The sequence below is a fragment of the Furipterus horrens genome, unplaced genomic scaffold (genome assembly GCF_987537825.1).
Source record: "Furipterus horrens unplaced genomic scaffold, mFurHor1.1.pri manual_scaffold_10, whole genome shotgun sequence".
NCBI lineage: Eukaryota > Metazoa > Chordata > Mammalia > Chiroptera > Furipteridae > Furipterus > Furipterus horrens.
The window spans coordinates 42,626,949-42,645,852 of NW_028327180.1; the positions used below are offsets into that span (position 1 = coordinate 42,626,949).

Below are 18,904 nucleotides of genomic sequence, written 5' to 3' on the forward strand. Positions count from 1 at the left end.
CTTCTCCCTGTGTGTGTGTCTCTGTCTTCCCTTCTTATAAGGGCACCAATCATCTTGGATTCAGGCCCCTTCCTAATCCAATATGATCTCAACTAATTACATTGATAAAGAGCCTATTTCCAAATAAGATCACAGCCATTAGGACTTCAATATGTCTTTTTGGAGGATCTGAACATTTTTCCAAACAAGATGTACAGCAGGCCAACACGTATATATCAACTCACACCTGTCAGAATGGCTATTGTCAAAAAAGAGCAGGAAATAATGAGTGTTGGTGGGATATGGAGAAAAGGGAAACCTTGTGTACTGTTGGTGAGGATATAAATGGTGCAGCCACCGTGGAGAATGGTGTGGAGGTGCCTCAGAAAAATAAAAATAGAGTTACCATATATGATCCAGCAGTTTTATTTCTGGAAATATATCTGAAGAAAATAAAAACACTGTTTCAAAAAGATATCTGCATCCCCATATTCACAGCAGCATTATTTACAATAGCTTAAGAGATGGAAACAATAAAGAAGTCTAAGTTCCACTATATATGTATAATAGAATATTATTCAGCCATAAAAAGGAAATCTTGCCATTTGTGACAATGTAGATGGAACTTGAGGGCATTATGCTCAGTGCTAATACTTGTTATCTCTTGTCTTTTTGATGATAGCCATTCTGACATGTATGAGGTGATATTGTGGTTTTCATTTGTCTTTCCCGGCTGATTAGTGAATTAGTGCACATTTTAAGGTAACTGTTGGCCATCTGTATGTCCTCTTTGGAGAAATGACTGTTCAGATTTCTTACTTATTTTTTAATTGGGTTGTACTTTTTTTAACATGGCTACTAAAATATTGAAAATTATATCTCACCACTATGTTTCCAGTGGACAGCACTGCTCTAGATATTTTTCGTGTGTAGTGAAAATTGTTCATGAAATAATTTTATTTTATAAAGGATTTTTATGTTTAGAACAAATGTTTTATTTTATTTTTAGTTAACAGATGTCAACTAGACTTCTTGTTTATTGTTTTAAGTAAATATTATTGATTATACTATTATAGTTGTCCCAATTTTTTCCCCTTTGCTCCCCTCTGCCCAGTACCCCACTTCCCTACAGCAGTCCCACCCCACTTAGTTCATGTCCATGGGTCATGCATATAAGTTCTTTGACTTCACCCTTTCCTATATTATTCTTAACTTCCCCCTGTCCATTTTGTACCTACCAATTATGCTTCTTAATCCCTGGACCATTTCCCCATTTCTCCCCCTCCCCCCTCCCAGCTGCTAATAACCCTCCAAATGATCCCTATACCTATAATTCTGATGCTATTCTGGTTGTTTGCTTAGTTTGTTTTTGTTTTTATTTTTAGATTCTGTTTTTGATAGTTGTGAGTTTGTTGTCATTTTACTATTCATAGTTTTGAACTTCTTTTTCTTAAATAAGTCCCTTTAAGATTTCTTATAATAAGGGCTTAGTGATGATGAGCTCCTTTAGCTTTACCTTCTCTGGAAAGGACTTTCTTTGCCCTTCTATTCCAAATGATAGTTTTGCTGGATAGAGTAGTCTTGGTTGTAGGTCATTGCTTTTCATCACTTTGAATACCTCTTGCCAGTCCCTTCTTGCCTACAAAGTTTCTTTGTGAAATCAGCTGATAGTTTTATAGGAACCCCTTTGTAGGTAACTCTCTTCTTTTCTCTTGCTGCTTTTAAGAATCTCTCTTCATCTTTAACCTTTGGCACTTTAATTATGATGTGTGTTGGTGTGGTCCTCTTTGGGTCCAGCTTGTTTGGGACTCTGTGCTTCCTGGACTTGTATGTCTATTTCCTTCCCCAAATTTGGGAAGTTTTCCTTCACTGTTTTTTCACACAAGTTTTCAATTTCTTGCTCTTCCTCTTCTCCTTCTGGCACCCCTATGATTCAGATGTTGGCATGTTTAAAGTTGTCTCAGAGGTTCCTAAGCCTCTCCTCATTTTTTTCAATCCTTGTTTCTTCATTATGTATTGATTGGCTGTTTATTTCTTTCTTATGTTCTAAATCACTGATTTGAACTCCAGTTTCCTTCCCTTCACCATTGGTTTCATATGGATTTTCCTTCGTTTCACTTAGCACAGTCTTCACTTCTTCCCTTATGTGTTTGCTGTACTCAGGCATATCTGTCAGGTCTGTGAGCATCTTTATAACCAGTGTGTTTTGAACTCTGCATCTGTTAGATGGTTATCTCCTTGTTGCTTAGTTCTCCCACTGGAACCTTGATCCATTTACTCTTTTGGGCCATATTTCTCTGTCTCCTCAACTTAATAGGTTCCTGTGTTTGCCTCTGTGTCTTAGGTAGAGCTATTGCACTTGTTAGGTTGTAAAGAGTGGAGTCTTAGGTATTTGTCAGTACTGGGCAACCAATTTCACCACGTTGTGGCTCTGTACATGGGGGAGGAGTCTGAGATGGAACAATGCCACTTGCTCAGCACTCGCCCATTTTCCAGGCACTTCTCCCATTGCCTGTGTGTGACTGGTGCTCCTCTAGTTGTTGCCCTTGTTGTGGTTCCCAGAGTGGGTGGGTCTTCAGACGTTCTAGGGCTAAGGGGGTTCTCTGAACAAATGGACTCTACTGAGAGACCAGTAGTTTCTTCCTCTGCCCCAACCCTTACTCGTTTTCACAGTCAGAGGCAACGAGGTTTTATTTTACCCAGCACAGGAACCGTGAGCTATGCAGTCTGGTGTGGTACTGGGAGCACTCCCTAGGTGTCCCTCCCTACTCTTTAAAATGTGTGACTGCTCTTTCTACCAGCCAGCCACTGCCGCTGCTGCTGCTGCTGCTGCTGCTGCTGCTGCCACACCACACCCTCTCCGCCCTGGCTCCCCGCCTCCTACCTGTCTGGATGAGTATTTCTTCTTTATATCTTTGTTTGCTGGGTTTCCATGCAGCTCGATTTTCTTGAACATCTGGTTGTCTTCAGTTGTGAGGTAGTGTATTGCTTCTTAGTTGTGAAGGGAGATGCAGCATGTCTACCTAAGCCTCTATCTTGGCCGGGAGTTAGACTTCTTGTTTATCTCTCTCCATTTCTTTTTCTTAAAAGCAATGAAAAATTGTCCTTGTGTAAGGATAAAAATAATAAAAATTAAAAGAGGAAGATACCTGAGGTGTCTCCATCTCTCTCTCTTCCTCTCTCATTCCCTTTCTCTCTCTCTGCAAGGAGATACTATGGGAGGACATAACGAGGAAGAGGCCCTCACCAAGATCCCAGCTCTACTGGTATCCTGATCTCAACCTTCTTTCTACCTTCCAGAACTCTGAGAAATAAATGTCCGTTTTTTCAGCCATCCAGTCTGCAGTGTTTGCTACAGCAGGCTGAGCTGACGTATCAGGTTGTGGTAACTGCTCTGGGAAAATATATAGCAAGGAATGGGGAAAGGAGCCCAGGGATGGGCATGGGTAGGAATTTTGAGGAAGATCACCCTTCAGGTGATCTTTGAATATTCAAAGTCCTGAAGGAGGTTCAGGCGGTGCCATGCAGATATCTCAGGTGGAACAGTACCTGCTGAGTTTGAGAAAGGAGGCAAGTGTGGCTGAAGCAAAGTGAGTGAAGGGAGAGCAGAGGGAAAGTCAGTGAGGTGACTGTCGTTTTTTGTTTTCTTCACATTCCACACCCTCATTCAAATCCTCTGACTTTGTGAAGCCAGCTGAGGACAGTGCCCCCTGGGCTGGCCACTAGAGGCCACCCTCTCTGTGGTTTACAACGTCCACTACATTGTCATCTCGCCTTCCAGGTTGTGGCTGGCCTTCGCTGAGGGCTAACTGTGCCTCAGATGCCATGCTAAGAGCTTAACACAGATGAATTTAGCTCCTCCTTCTAACATTCCTCTGAGTTAGATGCATTGAAATTATTTTACAGCTTTATTAAGGTATAATTTACATACAACAAACCACACACATTTAAAGCGTACACTCCGATGAGTTTTCACATCCTAGAAACCATCACCACAATTCAGGTACTAAATATACCCCCAACCCTAAAAAGTATCCTCTGGTTCTTTTTAAATTCCTCCCTCTTGCCTCTCCCCACCCTACCCCCAGGCAACTACTAATGGTATTAAGAGGTTGCACTTTCTAGCGTTTGATAGAAATAGGACTAGAGAGTATTATCATCTTTTTTGTTTGGCTTCTTTCCCTTAGCAAAATTATTACGAAGATTCCCCTATGTTGTGGCGTGTATTTGAGCTTCCTTTTGCTCATGGGGAAACTGAGGCACGCAGAGGTGTGGCTGGGGGTGGGGAGTGAAAGGTGGGGTGCGGAGGGGGTGTCACATGCAGGTTTGGCCCCAGGCCGAGGAGGGTTCTGAGGGGCGCTCTGGTACCCAGAGAGACTCCGACAGATGCCTACAGGCTCCTAGGCCCCCGCCAGGAGATGGGTCCCCAGCGCTCAGGAGGAGGCGGGGCAGGGCAGGGGTGGGGCTTCTCAGCTCTGGGGCCTCCGATAAGGGCCTGCAGGGGCTCGGCGAGCCTGGGTGCTACGATAAGACAATCGGGGGGCGGAGTGTAGGGGTCGTGGGGTGCCGCCGTGTCTGGAGGCCCCATTGCGGCCACACAGGACAGGGACCTGAGACAAGGCTGGGGACTGGGGCGGGGCGTCCGCAAGTGTCACGCCCGCCTTCCTCCCGGGCCAGGGCCGCTAAAATGGCGGCGACGGCGGTGACAGCGTCCTGCGCCCTGCCCGGGGGCCTTGTCTCTGCGTCAGGGGCGGAGTAGCGCTTTCCAGGGTGTTAGTGTCACGGACACATCCTGGACCCTGGGGCACTGGCGCGCGGCCCCAACCCAGGCTTCGGACCATTTGCCCGGCGCGCCCATGAACTCCGTGTCGCCGGCCGCCGCGCAGTACAAGAGCGGGAGCCCCGATGACGTGCGCCGCCCCGAGGGCCGCAGGACGCGGGGGCCCCGAGTCCCGGACCCCAACGGCCTGGCACCCTCCGGAGCCAGCGGCCCTGCCTTGGGCTCGTCCGGGGCCGCCTCCGGGGAGCCGGACGAAGTGGACAAATTTAAGGCGAAGTTGCTGACTGCCTGGAACAACGTCAAGTACGGTAAGGAGGGACTCGACCCAGGGTGTGAGTTCTGGGGTGAGTGAAGTGAGGGTTTGGCCAGACAAGGGGCTTAGGGGTCGGTGGGAGTCAAGGAACCTGACCCTGCCCTGTATTCTGAGTATTCCACCCATTGTTCTGTGAGTCACGTGTAGGTCCCCCGCCCTACCCAGCCCAGGGCGATCTGTGGCAGGTCCTACAAGGAATGTGTTTTCAAATCCTGTCTTTCCCCTTATTACCTTGAGTAAGCTTTTTTACTTCCCTGTGTATCCACTTTCCCCTTCTGTAAAATGGGCACAATAATCAGAACTGCCTTAATTCATACTGAATTGATGGCAGACACTGGTGTGGCTGTTCCTAGGGGCCCCACCTCCATCTAAGAGGATATGGCAGGGATTCCCCAGTGCTGCTTCTGAGATGGGAGCAGGATGGTCCCCATTTCTCAAGTGGGGGATGGAAATGCTGTTGCTGTCATAACTATTGTGTTACTACCCCTGCGACATCTCGCAACCCCACACCTCTACAGGTTGGGCAGTCAAAAGCCGGACAAGGTTTAGCAAGATCTCCAGTGTCCACCTCTGTGGCCGCCGCTACTGCTTTGAGAGTGAGGGTGAGCTAGCTGGTCGCCCCAGGTCAGGGTTGGGAGAGGCCCCCAGGGCTGTTCCTGGTGAAGTTGACAAGCCTGCTCTTATAGGTGACATCCAGCGTTTCCAAAGGGACTTTGTGTCCCGCCTGTGGCTCACATACCGCCGAGACTTCCCGCCCTTTGCTGGGGGCTGCCTGACTTCAGACTGCGGCTGGGGCTGCATGTTGCGAAGTGGACAGATGATGCTGGCACAGGGCCTCCTGCTGCATTTCCTGCCCAGAGGTGAGGGCACACCGGGAGTATGAGCCTGCCACATAGGTCAGCAGTGTTAGAATTGTTTGTAACTAAAGTTTGAAGTCATGTTACAATTGCATATGAAGTACGTTTTAGGGGGGAGTTAGTGCTATTTATAAATTTCAGGAATGTGAAAATTGTTAAATGTGGGGTCTCAGGAGCATTAGAATTGTGTGTAAAGCATGAGCAAATGGGAACTGTGACTCCCACACACTGGCTCTGGTTGACAATGTACTCCATCCCCACCAGACTGGACATGGGCTGAGAGTGCGGGCCTGGGCCCCCCTGAGCCATCAGGGCTGGCCTCTCCCAACTGGCACCATGGGCTTGCCCACTGTATGCCTCCGCGCTGGGCCCAGAACGCCCCTGAGCTGGAGCAGGAACGCCGGCATCGGCAGATTGTGTCCTGGTTCGCTGACCACCCCCAGGCCCCCTTTGGCCTACACCAGCTGGTGGAGCTCGGGCAGAGCTCAGGCAAGAAGGCAGGTGACTGGTATGGGCCATCTCTTGTGGCACATATACTCAGGTGAGAGCCACGGCAGGGGACATGGGAGCCACTGGGTACCCCAAGGAACTCAAGTCTTTCTTCTCGGCCCCAGGAAAGCTGTGGAGAGCTGCTCAGAGGTCACCCACCTGGTGGTATACGTTTCTCAGGACTGTACAGGTGAGGTTTCTCATAATCAAGGTCATGGGCTTCTCATCCTGGGCCAGTCAGCTGCCTCCTAGGCCCCACCTTTCTCGGAGGCTGAAACAAGTTCTGGGTCAGATTCAAGGCGTACACAGGGAGAGATGTTCAGGATCCCTCCACTCCCTCTAGATCCAGGAGAATAAACTTCAGGGTCTTCTCCCCAAGTGGAAGAATAAAGGACGTAAGGTACAGGCAGATTGAGTGTCTGGTGAGAGCTCACTTCCTGGTTCATTCTGCTGTGTCCTCACATGGCAGAATGAGCAAGCAAGCTCTCTGGAGTGTCATTTTTATTTTTTGTCTATCTATTTTCCATTCAGGCATAACTGATCTATAACAATAGTGTAGTTTCAGGTATACAACATTGTAATTCGCTACTTATGTACAGGGTGGGGCAAAAGTAGGGTTACAGTTGTTTGTATGGAAAATAATACAATAATTCATAATAGTATAAGAATAAACTCTGTGTTTTGTGTACTCACAGCTGTAACCCTACTTTTGCTCCACCCTATACATTGGAAATGATTACCACAATAAATCTAGTTGACATCAGTCACTCTACATAGTTTTAAAAATTGGGAGGTACCTCTTATTTATAAGGGTAGTAATCCCATTCTTGAGGGGTCCACCCTCAATGACCTAAACACTTTCCACACTATCACCTTAGAATTAGGATTTCAACATACAAATTTGGGGGGGGACTCAAGCATCAGATCATAGCAGCTGTGTCTCCAAAAAGGGCTGAATCCACTTCTCTGGGCACCAGCGAGGGAGGAGGGGGAGAACAGACAGCAGCAGGTCGGACTTGAAGCGGAGGGACACACAGGGCCACTCGGTTGAGGACTGCTCCATGCTCCCATTTCTGTACTGGTAAACCCAGACACGGAATCATGAGGGCCAGTCAGGCCTGGGGCTGGGGATAGGCTCCCCCTCCTCCTGGCTATATGTTCTTCATCCAACTCTCAGGGCCTTTGTTGCTCTCTGTAAAATGGGGGCCCTATGACTGAGGGAATTTGGGGGCTCTGGAAAGACTTCCTCTTAAAATGGGAGTATCACCCCCTACAGGGGTTGCTTGGGCAAGGTTGGGCCCCTGGGGATGGAGGGACATACTCTGAAGCTTGAAGGGCACGAGATGACCTGCTCTCCTGTCCTTCTAGTGTACAAGGCGGATGTGGCACGTCTGGTGGCTAGGCCGGACCCCACAGCTGAGTGGAAGTCTGTGGTCATCTTGGTGCCCATGCGGCTCGGTGGCGAGAGTCTCAACCCTGTGTATGTGCCCTGCGTGAAGGTAGGTTCCGCCAGACCCATGTCTCCCCCAGGAGCCCTCCAGGTTTTTTCAGCTTGGGTTAGGTATACATGCTTCCTTCCTTAGTTTATCCAGTAGTTACAGGGCACCTCCCAAGCAGTCTCCCGGCTGCTGGAGATTCAGAACTAAACAGGCAAAAATTTGTTCCTTCTGGGGGTAAACACTAACGACAGGCAGTGAACCTGGAACCAAAGAGACAGCTTCGGTGTTACAACTCAGGCTAAAGGAACGAAAACTAATGAAGAAGGGCAGGTAGGGGTGCTGCACAACCTAAGAAAGCCCCTCTCCTGCCAGGGGCACATGAAGAGCCGGAGGAGGAATGTTCCAGGCAAAGGGAACAGCAAAGCTGGAAAGACCCCAGTGTGTTTACACTCAGAATAAAGTCCAGAGATTTCCCCACAGCCCACAGGACCCTGCATCCTGTCCCTGTCCCTTCCCTTCATCTGTTCCTGCTCTCCTCGCTGGCTCTGCTGCAGCCATAGGAGCCTCCTGAGATTTTCATCTATCATCTTTGCTGAAACATCACCCCCCAGTGAGGCCTTTCCTGGCTCCCCTAATTACAATTTCAGAGCCCCCTCACCTCCTTTATTCTTTTCCCAGTATAATCACTTTGTGACACATAACTCAGTAATCTTCTCTTGTTTGTCTGCTACATGTCAGCTCCATAAGGCAATGTCTACCTTGGTCACTGCTACTCCCCAGGGCCCAGCACAGGCCTGGGTTCGCACACACTGGGTGTTTGCTAAGCATTTGTTGAGGGACTGTCTGACAGCACCTGCCCTGAGTCCTCACCTTTGCCCACTCTCTTCCCTGCAGGAGCTTCTGCGTTCCGAGCTGTGCCTGGGCATTATGGGGGGCAAGCCACGGCACTCACTGTACTTCATCGGCTACCAGGGTAGGCGTGCCCCATCCCTCTCCATCCTACCTCACCTTACCCATCCCCACCCCCCACTTATACCTCCTCCCCTGCAGATGACTCCCTTCTCTACCTGGACCCCCACTACTGCCAGCCTGCTGTGGATGTCAGCCAGGCTAACTTCCCCCTAGAGGTGAGCTGGGACCCCCAGGGTGGGGTTGGGGGCATGTGGTGGGAGCTGGGGCCCCCTGAGCTCCCCTCCTTTGTCTGCCTCAGTCCTTCCATTGCACCTCACCCCGCAAGATGGCCTTCGCCAAGATGGACCCAAGCTGTACTGTGGGGTTCTATGCTGGAGACAGGAAGGAGTTTGAAACACTGTGCTCAGAGCTGACCAGGGTGAGCGAGAGGAATGGTGGCGGGTGAGGGAAGAGACACAGGCTGGAGTGGGAGAGGAACAGAGGCCTGAGGCCAGCAGACCTGGGAGGCTGCTTCTAGCCTGTGTTGTCAAGATTATCATCCTGCCCACAAGTTACAAAAGCCTAGCTCTGAACTGACCCAAAAGGGGAGCATAATATGAAAAGTTAGGGGCTTTGTTGCCCTGGGGGACAGCTGTACTCGGGAGCTTAAGTGGCAGAATCTTCCCTGTCTCTTGGCTCTACTCGCCTATCTGGGCTTTACCCTTATGGTGGCAAGGGTTGGCTGTCAGCCTTCCTGGGCACTCCCAGTTCAGTGGAAAGGGAGCCCCGATTTCCCAGCACACACTAAAAACCTTAGGGCTACCTTTCATTGCCTGCACTGGGTCACATGCTCACCACTGACCTGAACATTGTCTTGGGTAATAGAAGGTGCTGATTGGCTGGCCCAGTCATTGCCCTAGGATAACTAAGCCTGCAGGGTACAGAGCAGCTCCCGCTTTTGGGGCTGAGCTGCTCTCTCCTTCCCACCAGGTCCTCAGCTCCTCCTCGACCACAGAGCGGTACCCCATGTTCACCCTGGCCGAGGGCCATGCTCAGGACCACAACCTGGACAACCTCTGCTCCCAGTTACCCCAGCCAACTCTGCAGCTCCCTCACAGTGGGAGACTCAAGGCCAAGCGCCCAAGCTCTGAGGACTTTGTATTTTTATAAAGGGACAGGATGGGGGAGAAGATAGGACAAACACTATTTATTTTTTTATTTATGTCACATTGGGTATGGGAGCATGAACTCTGGTGGTGATGGTACTTCCCTCTCCTTCACCCCCTTGATAAGTACAGCTGAGACCAGCCTAGGAAACCTCCAGGCTGAGGCCACTAAGCTGGGGACAGAGCCCACAGGCCTGCCTCCTGCCAGCTGGGCCCTCCTCACAAGGTAGGGAGGGAGAGACAACAGGCAGGCTCCTAGGCACCCACTCAGGGCCTGACTCATGTACTGTAGTTTGCACTGGACACCTGTGCCCCTCACTGACCTTCAAAGTCCCTGTCCTGCCAAGGGCTGGTGGTGGTGTGGGAACGATGGCTGCTCAGGGCTAATAAAGCCGTCTGACTTGATCTCAGCTATGGCTGGACCCAGCATTTGAGAGGTGGGACTCGGGGTGCATCTCAAGGTGAGGTGTCCAAGTCTCCTGGAGTTTAAGTAGCCCTCAGCTTCCACATCTGTAAGATGGGAATTCTCCCTTGCCCACAGGGAGACGTGCGGGTCTATACAGTTAATAGAAGGGGTGCATTCAGGGGCTTGATTGAAGGAAAGGACCACGCAGGCCCTTGCCTGCTCCATCAAACTCAGGGGCCATTCTTGGGTTTCTGCTGCCTCCTCCGTTGCCGGCCCAGCAGGCGGAAGTGCAGCCGTTTTGGATTGAGACCAAAGGCCTGCAGTCTCTGGTGGCTGAACTCCTGTCCTCCAAGCCTCACTGTGGGGCCCAGGAGACGAGCCTTCTTGCCCCTCCTCCGCTTCTGAGGGACTGACTTCTCCGTAGGTGACACAGAGGCCCCTTTCTGTGCTGAGGGGCTCTCAGGCTGGGGCTGCTTCCTGCAGGCCCCATCAGATGACAGCAGCTGCCCCTGCAGGCTGGCTTTGTCTCTCTGTGGCTTCCTTGTGGCTTCCGTGGGTGTGCCTATCCTGGGGGAGGAAAGCTGGGAATGAGGCCAGGCATGATTAGGCCCCTTCCTGGGTGCACATCCCCCACTTTAAAGATGAGAAAAGAAGAGGCTTAGAGATGGCATTGCAGCAGTTCAGAGGCCTGCCTGGAATTCATACCTGCATCTGACACAAAAACTGGGTTTTTCTACTGAACCCTGAGGCTGGACTGTGTTGCTGATAATTCTGGTCTTTAAGCCTGGGCTTACACTAAGCTACTCACATAAATTAACTCATTCCAGCTTTCAATCAACTCCAGAAACTCATCACTGCTCTATATACCAGGAAATGATAACATATCAGAAGCTATAACCTATACAGAATTTACTGTTTTAAGCACTTTACATGAATTTATTCACTTAAAAAGCCCAACAAGAAATGAACCATCTTTAAACCCATTTTATAAATGAGGAAATAGGTCCCAAGATGGGAAATGACTTGCCCAAAGTCATATAACTGTAGCCCAGCCAGGGTTTGAACCCAGGACTCAGAGAGGGAAGGGCCCAATTCCAAGGTCATACAACAAATGGCTGACACAGTGAGACTCAAACCCAGGCCTGGTGTGCTCCCCAGCCCACCCTCCTTTGGTAAGAAACACTCACTCCTCTGGGCAGAGAGATTTGAAAATCTGCCTCTTTTTCCATATGTTCTGGGCCTTCTGGCTGTACGCCTTCTTGTCCTGCAGCTCCTCTTGCTCCGACCTTTGGGTACCCAGCAGACACACCCGTCACTGGATGCTCTGGGAGGTTCCCATGCATGCCTGCCCGCCCCTCCTCCCTACCACCTGGTCCGGCCCCACCCTGTCACCTATACATGCAGGTCTTCTTCAGGGAGCACCACCGGTTCAGCTCCTTGTCATTAGCAGTGAGGATCTGCACAGGAAGGGAGAGTGGGATCATGCTGGGGCGGGGTGCGTGTCCTTACTCTAAGCCTTAGTAACCTCATCAGTCAAAGCAGGGCACTGCTAGTACCACCCAGCAGCAATGTCCTGATGGTGAGAGAGAACCCAGGTCTGTGGATGCTAATCCATGTCTTTTGCAGAGGACATCAGATGGGGAAACAGGTCAGAAAATAGTTCCTTGCCCCAAGTCACACATCCAAGAAGTGGCTGATTTCAGCTTCCAAGGCCCTGGAGCCCTCACCCATGCACCATGGTCCCAGCAGCCTCCAGACAGGGGTCTCTATGCCAATCGCTAGATTTGCAAATTACAGGCAAGACCCAGGTCCTCAACCTCCAGGCTCCTGCCTCCAGGATTCAGTTTCCTCATTTAGGAGGCAGGCATCCCCTCAGAACCTATTGGGAGGTGGTTGAGAATGAGTGAATGCAGATGGCATAAGCTCAATAAACAGCTATTTTTGCTGACCAAGAATAGTCAAGCAACAACAGCCATCATGGATGACTAAGGGACAAGTGCCATGTAAAGAGCCACATATCGTTTTCAGCTCCACAGCCATGGGGGGGGGGGGGGGGGACACTGTTATTAAGCCTGTTTTATAGATGGGAAACTAAGGCACAGAGCCTTGAGTTACATGTCCAAGGTCACATAGCTGGCGAGTGGCAAAGATGGGATGTGAACCCAGACCATCCGGTTCCAGAGCCCACCTAGTCTTAATGGCCACCCTGCTGCTGATACACAGTAATAGAATTAAAAGTACAGTTGACCCCTGAACAAGACGGATTTGAACTGCATGGGTTCACATATGTGTGGACTTATTTCAGTAAATACAATGAATGTATTTCCCTTTTAATTTTCTTAACATTTTTTTCTCCAGTTCACTTTCTTGTAAGAATACAGTATATAAAATGTATAACATACAAAATACATGTTAATCAACTGTTTATGGTTATCAGTAAGGTTCCCAGTCAACAGCAGGGTATTAGTATAGTCAGCTTTCTGCATCTGCAAAGGTAGGATCCACGGATGAGAAACTATAGCTACGAAGGGCCAACTATAGCTGAGTTTCTGGGGAATCAAAAGTTATACACGAATTTTTGACAGCACAGGGGTCAGCAACCTAACCTCCACACTGTTAAAGGTCAACTGTAATACTTACAAGGGGCTGTTTGAATCCCCCCCATCTCATAGAAACCCTTTGAGGCAGGAAATATTAGTATTCTCATTAGCACTATTATCCTTATCATTTTTGATATAAGGAAACAGGTCGTGTGGCAGCAACTGCTGGCTCTGTGCTCCCTCTTGTCTCCTGTGTCCTGTGCCCACCTGGGGTCCTACCTCGTCAGTGCTGAGCCCAAAATCACAGGGCACCACATTGCGGTACTTGAATCGACAGGGTAGGTCATCGATGATGTCCTCATAGTCTAGCTGGTAATACTCATCCAGGTACTCCTCGAAAGTCTTCTCCCCTGCATGGGCAGAGGGCTGGGATGCTTGAGTGTGTGTGCTGGCCCTGCAGAGCACCTGCCCACCCACCGCATGCCCACCAGGGCCTCACCGGGGTTGAACACAGGCTTCTCCTGCCCTACAGCTACAGCAAAGGGTGACTTGCGCTTCTTCTTGCCCATTGAGGGTGCCTCACGCTTCTTCTTCTGCGGCTGGCTGGGGTCATAGTCAGCATCCATCTGCCAAGACAAGCACGTCAGACCAGCCCTCAGCCCCTGGGACCCTCCAAGGCACCCCCTCACCCTCCTGCCTATGGCACCTACATTGAAGTCTGGATCCTCACAGTGCAGCTCCTGCTGGCTCCAGTCTCCACCCTGCTCCAGCCCAGTCCACATGTCCCAGTTCCAGTCATCTGGTTCCAGAGAATAGACAGGCAGGGATGGGCCCGGGGGAGCTCAGGATGGGACCTCAGGCTTTAGGCCCGGCACTCTCACCCTTGTCCAGTTACCTCACCTTCAAGCCCTTCCTCTTCCTCAAATTGTGGCTTCTCCTCCTCCATCGTGCCATAGTACTCGTCCCCGAAGCATTTCTGCAGGGCCGGAGGCCAGGAGGGTCAGCAGGGCCCAACACGCCAGGCAGTTTTACCCCTGTACCTTACATGGCTCCCTCTTAAGACCCAGCTCCTGATGTGGGCCAGACAAAGCCAGTCAAAGGACTCCTCTTTAGACCCCACCTCCTCCTGCATGTCCCCGTCACCACTCAGAACCCTGCAGGTTCTAACCATACAGTAGTTAAGTACCTGCCACTAGACTGGGGGCTCTGAGAAGGCAGGGACCTCTATGCTGCCTGGTGCTTGGCATATAGCGGGTAGTCAGTGAATATTAGACTGGTTCTCACCACTCCATGAACTCCAAAGGGCTGAAACCCCAGCGCCCAGTGCAGAGCCTGGCAAAGGTAGATATTGCTAAACAAGTCATTTATTGAGTATCCACTATATGCCAAATACTGGCTACATCTCACATTTGCACAAGCACCTCGAGACAGAAAATACCTCCATTCTATGGAGAAACTAAAGCTCAGGAGAGAAAAGTATCTAAAAAGTGAAGGCTAAACTCCAACTATATAGCATCCCCCCAGTCTGGTTTTCACCTGGTTTTACCTACATCCTTAGTCCTTTGCCCTGACTTCCCAAGCTTGGTCAGGAGCCTCTTTGGGGCTCCTGTGGTCCCCACTGCTCCCCATACAGTCTGCATCACCTATTTCTATGGCCTTATGTTATATTTCCAGAAACACAATAAATATTAATGGTGCAATAAATGAGCTTAAAGGAAATATAGCAACTCACTGTTTCCTGAGCACTTACCAACTATACTTTTATGTGTATTCCTCTCCAACTAACCTTACAACAGCTCTATGGTAGATGCTATGGTTAGACCCACTTTATAGACAGGGAAAAAGGCTCAGAGAGGTCAAATCACTCTCTGAGGCTACACAGCCAAGAACCACCACTGATTCCAGAGCCACAATCCCAAGCATTTATCTGCATGACTGGGCCTGGCTGTGGGGGCCATACCTGCATGAGCTGGTCATGCCGGGTAGGGTCAAAGTCGTCCTCAAGGTCCTGTTCCTCAAAGCCCACTGTTTCGTTGCCTGTGACCTGCCGCAGCTTCTCCAGCTTGGCCAGAATCTCCTTCCTCTTCAGGTTCTTCAGCTGCTTAAGTTCCTCCTGTTTTTTTGCTTTCTCCTGTGGGTGGCAGGCCAGATGGAGAGAGAGGGTACGGGTTCTCTCCACAGGCTAGAGGCCCTCTTGCACCCACCCTCCCCCCACACTCACCCTCCTCTTTCGCTCCCGCATCTCCTCTCTCTTCTCCTTCCTGCGCTCATCCTTGCGGCGCACGGAGGATGCAATGCTCCGAGGATAGGTCTTGACCTGTGGGCCGAAGTGATGCTTCTGGGTTCTCTCAGCCTGGCTGTCGTGGGTTAGCTCCACCCAAGTCACAGCCCTAGCAACCTACCAAGGCTGAGTCTGGCTCCTCGAAGCGGAAATTGTACTTGTGCTCAAAGTCCTCCTGCTTCTTCAGAAACAGCTCCCCCTCGTCTGAGGAGTCATCCACAGACAGCTGGACCGGGGGACCTGGGACCCTGAGGGACAAGAGAGAGCAGGGCTGGGGTCAGCCAAACTTCTGTGTATGAGCAGTATTAATATAGTCAATCCTCCCAAGAACCCTCTGGTAGGTGCCACCATTACCCCAACTGTACAGATGGGGAAACTGAGGCACAGACTTCTAGCAGCAGGGTGAGGATTTGAACGAGTACCGCCTGACTCCAGAGCCCACACTCCATGGCTCTTCCTCACAGATGACTAACTTTGCTACCATTTGTGTGAAAAAGTAAACATGGGTGCTCTTTGCTTTCTAGCCAGTGTTGGCTCCAGGTCCCTGGTGAAAACATGGCTGCTCACCCTTCATCCTCCTCCTCCCCTTCCTCTTCCTCCTCATCTCCCTCTTCCTCATAACGCTTGTTGAGGATATAATCCCGTAGGAACCTCTCTCCTTCATCCAGCTCTGGGTTGTTCCAATATTCCTTGAGGTGAGTCTGGGAGTAAAGAGGTGACAGGACTGAGGTTAGACACTCAGAGGCAGGGAAGGAGGGTGGACGTGGGCATCGAGTGGATTCAGGTAACTAAAACTCCACAGCCAGCCTATGAAATAGATGAAGGGCACTATTCCTACTTCATACATGTAGAAACTGAAGCACAACCATCTTCACAGTATGGGCTCTTAGCTACCGCTTCAAGGGTTGGTTTCTGGAAAAAGGTTGGACAAAGGCAGAAAAGGCAGTGTAGTCCTTCAGCAACTATGCATAGAAACTCACCAAGTCTCTCAGGATCTCAGGGTTCTGAACCTCATTCTGCCCTTTCAGCCATTCAATGTAGTCGGCATCCTCCTGGGCCTGGGGGGAAAGCCAGCACTGAGGGTCTGCAGGAGCCCAAATGCTGCATACCTGCCAATACCCCTGGTCCAACGGGGGCCCCAGCACTTACCTTCTCCTCCTTGGTTTTGGTGCGTTTCTGCAGCAACCTGGAACCACCTTCCCCAGCACTATCCTCTTCACTGTCCTCCACGAATGCTCGGAAACTGCCCACATCAGAGAACAAGTTGTAAAACAGCCAGGTTAGCCCTGCCCACTGTCCCAAGATTAACCCTATTCACTAAGCCCCGAATTCTCCCTGACAAGTGCAGAGTAGTGCTGAGACACAGAAGGCATTATCAAGCCCATTTAACAGATCAGGAAACTGAGGCATGGTGAAAGCAAGTAACGTGCTTAAGGGCACACAACCATTAGTGAGAGCTGGATTTGAATCCAGGCCTGTCTAAACCCAGAGCCTCAACTCCTATTAACTTGGTCACTCTCTGGCCCAACTCACCTTTCCTTGAGCTGTTGCTGTTCTTCCACATAACTTTTCGACAAGACCTATTCAAGAGAGGGTGTCGTGGGCCTCAAGTCCAGCCTCTGCTCCCCAGCCCCCACGCAACCTCCACCCCACCCACCTGAAGTCTCTGCTTGGAGGTTTCCCCATCTGAATTCTCCTCATCAACATATTTGCTGGGCAAGGAAGGATCAGGGCTTCAAAACAGACTCCCCACAGACCGTCTGTCCCAGTGCGGTGGGGGGCAGTTATAAGCAGCAGATGGGGACGCCAATGGGGCACAGGCTCTCATGAAGGAACCTGCTCTCTGGTGTTCCTTCAATTCTGGTGAGTCACTGGATTCTTCCCACCCCTGCCCCTAAGACCCCTATCCATCCACCTGCTCTGAGAAGGCAGGGCAGGGGGTGGCATGTGTCAGGCATTCTCCTCACCCTTCTTTCTCCATGATAACCTTCCTCTCGTAGTCCTTCAGGTACATGGGCCGCACCTTCTTTTGCTTCTCAGCTGACAGTTCCTCCTCGCTCTCTGAGGGTGATCCTGCAGAATCACCAGAAGACACCTGCCATTACCAACAACTCCCCTCTTTGCCTAGGCAGAACCCCACTGGGCTGGGCCAGGGGCACACATAGGCCTCAAATCTCCAAGCCACCAGTTCCCAGATGTACAATAGTTACCATACTAGCTACCACCTGATCGTGTCTGGCAATGATTACTCAGTGAGTAACTCATGCTCTGAACAGTACCAAGCACATGGTTATTAACATCAACAGGTAATAAACTAAGATACTCTGCTAAGCACTTTTGACATAAAACAATTCATTAACTAGTCACAACAGACAATAAGGCCATGAGGAACCTTGGCCTTGGAGAGGAGCAGCCCCAGACCTGTTCTCTGGTAGAAGGTAGCATCTTCCTGGTAAATGCAGGGATCCTTCTTCTTCAACAGGGAGAGTGTCCTGTAAAAGTTTCGCTCCTGCTGGGGGTCAAATTCCTAGGGCAAAAAAAGGTTTGGGAACAGACTTCAGAAGGGAGGTGTGAGAACGATGGAGGGCAGTAAGCAACTGGGGTAGGTGGACTGAGAGGGTGTGGGAATTAGTATTGAGGGATGGGCATACATTAGATGGAATGAAAGGGATCCCAATGGGGAGAGGCAGGTGCAGTGACGGGGTGTCAAACAGGAAGAGAAGGGAGGAAGGGCTCTGAGTTTAGGATCTGAGACAGGGGAGGGTAGCAGACAAAGGGCGGGTACTTCCTGAGGACAAGAGGCGGGTAGAAGAGATGGCTCTGGCGGACAGTGGGAGGGATTGGGCTGCACAGTGAGGTGGGAAGATGATGTGGCTGATGTGGGAAGAAGCTGGGAGCCAGACCCCTGTGGCAGATGCCCCACTTGGGGACAGAGTAGGAAACAGAAATGGTTAGAATCTCAGAAGATAAAAAGGGGGAGAGAGAGGGGTCACACCAAATACATCAGGATGAGCTGCTGGATCCGTAGCGTGGAGGGGGAATGGGGAGGTGGATTTGGCTATCCCCTGGGGATGCGGAGGGCGCCAACAATCATGGGATTCGGGGCGGGGGTTGCGTGCTAGCCGACCGCTGTAGTTGGGGTCGGAATGTGGTGGGGGGCTTGAATGCCTCCCATACGTCCGAGGCCGGGGTGAGGAAGCTCACCACGCTCTCGTCGCTGGAGTCAGACTCGGAGCTGGAGTTCTCTCCGCTGTCTCGGTCCCGGTATCGATCTTTCACTGCGGGGCAGATGGGAGCCCCCCAGATCAGAGTGGGGGGATCATATCAACCCTCACTTCCCGATGGCCCAGCAGTGCTGGCGGCCCACGAGCATGTGCCCCGCACTCACGCCGTTGCAGCTCCTCGCGTTCCCGGTAGCGGCTGTACCGCGCAGCAAACGCCGCGTTTACCCGCAAGGGAGAAGATCTGCGCGGCTCCGGCATGGCGGCCCTGCAGTCCACTGCGCACGCGTACGGCGAGCGCCCTAGGAGGCGGGGCTGCTCTAGACCCCCGCCCAGCGCGAACTTTAGAGGAGGCGGAGCTTCGCGAACTTCGTCTAACCCCGCCTCCGGTTTTTCCGGAATCTCTTACGCATTTGACCGCAGTCCACGCCCACGGTCACGCCTCTGCAGCGTAGACTTAAGCCACCGCCCACTCCACCCCACCCCACTCCCGGCTACCCGCACCCAGCTGACATCTGGGGGCCCTTTCTCCACTTGCGGTT

The 18,904-nt window shown here is 51.0% G+C and overlaps 2 protein-coding genes across 4 annotated transcripts; one reads left to right on the forward strand and one right to left on the reverse strand.

Moving 5' to 3' along the window:
* The first annotated feature begins 4,487 nt into the window (after window positions 1–4,487).
* Window positions 4,488–10,324, forward strand: ATG4D (autophagy related 4D cysteine peptidase). Of its 3 annotated transcripts, XM_090289563.1 has the most exons (10): window positions 4,496–5,067; window positions 5,591–5,674; window positions 5,759–5,932; window positions 6,194–6,470; window positions 6,544–6,608; window positions 7,787–7,917; window positions 8,752–8,830; window positions 8,908–8,984; window positions 9,068–9,187; window positions 9,739–10,324. In XM_090289563.1, the coding sequence occupies exons 1-10, from the start codon at window positions 4,836–4,838 to the stop codon at window positions 9,916–9,918; spliced, it is 1,419 nt and encodes a 472-aa protein (XP_090145689.1). In that variant the 5' UTR covers window positions 4,496–4,835; the 3' UTR covers window positions 9,919–10,324. The 3 variants fall into 3 exon arrangements, with proteins under 3 accessions (XP_090145691.1, XP_090145690.1, XP_090145689.1); XM_090289565.1 differs by lacking the exon at window positions 9,068–9,187 and having other exon boundaries at window positions 4,488–5,067; XM_090289564.1 differs by lacking the exon at window positions 5,591–5,674 and having other exon boundaries at window positions 4,494–5,067.
* KRI1 (KRI1 homolog) lies at window positions 9,941–18,652 on the reverse strand. Its single transcript, XM_090289562.1, has 19 exons — window positions 18,530–18,652; window positions 18,346–18,419; window positions 17,563–17,668; window positions 17,109–17,214; window positions 16,799–16,853; window positions 16,675–16,721; window positions 16,291–16,384; window positions 16,122–16,199; window positions 15,709–15,842; window positions 15,263–15,389; window positions 15,082–15,177; window positions 14,821–14,991; window positions 13,761–13,836; window positions 13,571–13,659; window positions 13,360–13,486; window positions 13,140–13,270; window positions 11,713–11,777; window positions 11,508–11,606; window positions 9,941–10,887 (listed from the first exon to the last, which is right to left on the reverse strand). Exons 1-19 carry the CDS (start codon window positions 18,621–18,623, stop codon window positions 10,551–10,553), a joined length of 2,106 nt encoding a protein of 701 aa, XP_090145688.1. The 5' UTR covers window positions 18,624–18,652; the 3' UTR covers window positions 9,941–10,550.
* Window positions 18,653–18,904: the final 252 nt, after the last annotated feature.